We start from the raw sequence: 3673 nt of genomic DNA, 5'->3' as shown, positions 1-3673 counted from the left end.
AGTCCATCACACATTAGAAAGACCTTTAATGTAACAATTCTAATATTGAACATGAGCTTTTATTCATAAATTATTACAAATGGAACTCAGTGTGAAAATGAAAGTAACCGAACAAGTCTGGATTTTGAGGTTAACGAACTGAGTATATGATGAATGTACTGAATCCTAGTTATGAAAGCTGCCATCACTATATGTTAAACTCTCAACGCTGGGCGGCCCGGGTGGCTCAGCGGCCTATGGTGTGATCCTGGAGACCTGGGGTCGAGTCCCACGTTGGGCTCCCTGCATGGAGCCTGCTTCTCCCGCTGCCTGTGTATCTGTGTCCCTCATGAATAAATAAATAAAATTTAAGAAAGAAAAAACTCTCAACGTTGATTTCACTGTGTTCATTCACCTATAAATTAGAGATAATAAGGCTCACTTTCTAATTCGTTTTGTAAAATAAATAAAATAAATTCATGGTTTCTTAACATAAAATAGAATGTGTAGAATATTATCAATAGATGTTAGTTCTCTTTCATACTTCCCAAACTCTAAAGTCAGTTCTAGATGCCACAAATAAAGCTCAATTGTCCAGAAAGATGAACTTTCACTGGTTTATAATAGTTTTGTGCATTTTATACATTTGACATATTTTATGTTGTCTGTTGTCTACCTATTTTTTGATTTTTGGAGGTATTTGATCTACCTAAAGAAAAATACCTCTGCCTAAAAGAGAATAGTGATTAAAAACATCTCATAAAGTTGATGGTAGGATTAAATGAGTCAATACAAACAATAGATATAGAATATAGGAATTGCTGAAAAGTGTTGTTACCTTCTATCCCTTCTACTTTCCTTCTCTTCTCATTAGTATCATCATTATTATAAACAGTATAAAGATTTGTATTATGTATGAATTTCTAATCTTTCAAAATATTTGCATAGATATTTTATTCTCAATCTCCTGGTGATTGTGTTTATTTTATTTCATGGATATGACAAATAGAATTACATTTTTCTACCAACATTCATGCCTATTACTGGATAAGAATGAAAAGTTCAGAAATCTGCATCTATCCTGACAATCTTTCTATCAAACTAAATGCTCAGTGTCTCTTCAAAGGCAAACCACTTCCATTCAAAACCATAACCACGAATCCAAATATATTCCTTCATCTAAATACACTTTAATAAAACACATGAATGTACAGAAAGTTCTGGAACGATATTCAGTTTATCAAATTTATTGAGTTCAATGACTGGGAAATTTTAATATGGGAATGAAGAAAAAGAGTAAAATAGATAACTCTAGTAAAGGAAATGGGGTTTTGAGAAAGTGTGAATAATAGCATCTACAAGAACTTCATTCTTTTAATGGCAATACTTTCATTTACTGGAGAAAAACAGAACCTTTTGGATAGTATCCTTAAAGGCTTGCTTTACTTGCTGATTCCTCAGGGTATATATAAATGGATTCATCATAGGAGCAACAGAAGTATTAAGAATAGCTACTCCTTTGGTCAAGGATGCCTTTTCTTTTGCAGAGGGGTTGGCATACATGAATATGCAGCTTCCATAAGAGATGGAAATGACAATCATGTGCGAGGAGCATGTAGAAAATGCCTTTTTTCTCTGACTGGCAGATGGCAGTTTCAGAATTGTTCTAATGATGAACATGTAGGATAGAATTATTAGTGCCAGAGTGAAAAGCAGAATCACTATTGCAGAGTAAAAACCAATCACTTCTAGGAGCCATGTGTCTGAGCAAGATAATTGCAAGAGGGGAAAATAGTCACAAGCAAAGTGATCAATGACATTGGAGCCACAGTAATCTAACTGGAGGAAAAGAATAACTGGTGGGAAGATATTTAAGAATCCTGCCAGCCATGCACAAAAGACAAGTAAAATGCAGACTCTTTTGTTCATGATAGTCATGTAATGCAAGGGTTTACAGATGGCTACATAGCGATCATAGGACATAGCAGTTAGAAGATAGAACTCAGTTATGCCCATGAAGATGAAGAAAAACAACTGAGCTGTACAATTATTGTATGAAATAGTTTTGTCTCTGGTGATAATTGTGCCCAGAAATCTAGGAATACAGACGGTTGTAAAGGATATTTCTAATACAGAGAAGTTCCTGAGGAAGAAATACATAGGGGTCTGTAGATGGGAGTCCACCAAGGTGAGAGTGATGATGGTCAAATTTCCAGTGACACTGAATATGTATGTGATAATTAAAAAGAGAAAAATCACAATCTGAAACTCTGGGTCATCTGATAGCCCTAGAAGAATGAACTCTGTGGGTACTGTGTGGTTTTTCATTGCCGATCCTTTCTTCCCCCCCTTTAGAATGGAAATATATGTGCCCTATAGGACATAAAAAAGTTAAAACAGGATTGAGGTTAGAGTATAGAATCTTAAAAATATCCACAGTGATGAGTAATCTATGAAATCCAAAAACAAATTTTTTCCTTCAGCAACTGTCCAATTTCTACTGGATCTCACATTTAGTATTATCTGAAGTTAAATATTGATCTCTTTTTGCTGAAAATACACTATCATGGGTCATGGATAAAAATATATCTTTTGCTGACATTTAAGAGGAAGCTATTTCTTCTAGTGTTTCTTTAAAATCAAGCTTCTAATTATTCTTTACAATATTTAGCTCCTTTTATAAAAAAATGAAAATATTTTAATTGATTTTTCTTTCCACCAGTTATAAAAACTAGTCTGGATTATGAATAATCTAAATAAAGCATTTGAAACCCTACAGGGGTTGTTTAGGCCCATCTACACATTCTGTATTTTGAGGTCCACATAGTTTAGGCAACTTTCACAAGGTTAAACAATTAGACACCACAGTAATCATCTCACTGTGGAACATGAATGTTTATGGCAATGTTTTACTGGCATTCTCTCATGAATCACTTTCTAAAAGATTTGGTCCATGCTATCACTCTCATCATTTTTTCCCTTTTCTGATAAAAAGGCAGAAGAACAAGAAGGTAATCTTCTATTACTAAATTAAATAATTGCCTAAAAATACTTTAATTCATACAATGCATACTTTTCTTTCTTTCTCTCTTTCTTTACAATTTTGCTATGGAAAATCAATAAGTAGATGGCCAAAATAACATTTACTGTAAAGCAGATATTTAAATAGGGAATTTAAAAAATAATCCTATCTATAATAGAATATAATTTCAAATTAGAAAAAATGAACAATCCAAGATTTATTTCTGTGTTCCTGCTTTAGGATTTCATTAATAGTCTCTTGGTAGTAAACAATTATTAAATTTTCAATACTGAAGGGGCTGTAAGTCCATAAACATGTATAAACATGGTTTTTAAAAATATTTGAATAAACTGAATATATGTATTATATTGAAGAATAAAAAATTTACTTACTTCCTGATTCTTCTTGATGATTTAGTCTCAAATTTTATCATCTGATTTGCCTAAATTTACATAATTTCAGAGCTGGTAAATCAAGTTAGCAAAATATTTGATTTCTATTTTGCTCTCAGAACAAGTGTGTTGACTTAACTTTTCCTTGGTTCTTTGGGATTATACTTCTCTTTGACTCACAATATCCTTCATTTCTGATACTGTAAAATTCTGACTTTTTATATAATACAACTCATTCTTGCTTTTCATCTCTTTTTCAAACTCCATGTATAAATTCAGT

At 32.5% G+C, this 3673-nt stretch overlaps 1 protein-coding gene across 1 annotated transcript; it reads right to left on the bottom strand.

Annotated features, from left to right (window-relative positions):
• Window positions 1-1368: 1368 nt before the first annotated feature.
• Window positions 1369-2307, bottom strand: LOC112912546 (olfactory receptor 6C3-like). The gene has a single exon (XM_072741322.1). The coding sequence runs from the start codon at window positions 2305-2307 to the stop codon at window positions 1369-1371; it is 939 nt and encodes a 312-aa protein (XP_072597423.1).
• Between the last annotated feature and the right edge of the window lie 1366 nt (window positions 2308-3673).

The sequence above is a fragment of the Vulpes vulpes genome, chromosome 16 (genome assembly GCF_048418805.1).
Source record: "Vulpes vulpes isolate BD-2025 chromosome 16, VulVul3, whole genome shotgun sequence".
NCBI lineage: Eukaryota > Metazoa > Chordata > Mammalia > Carnivora > Canidae > Vulpes > Vulpes vulpes.
The sequence above is the reverse complement of the archived record's forward strand: the minus strand, read 5'-3'. Positions and strand labels throughout refer to the sequence as shown.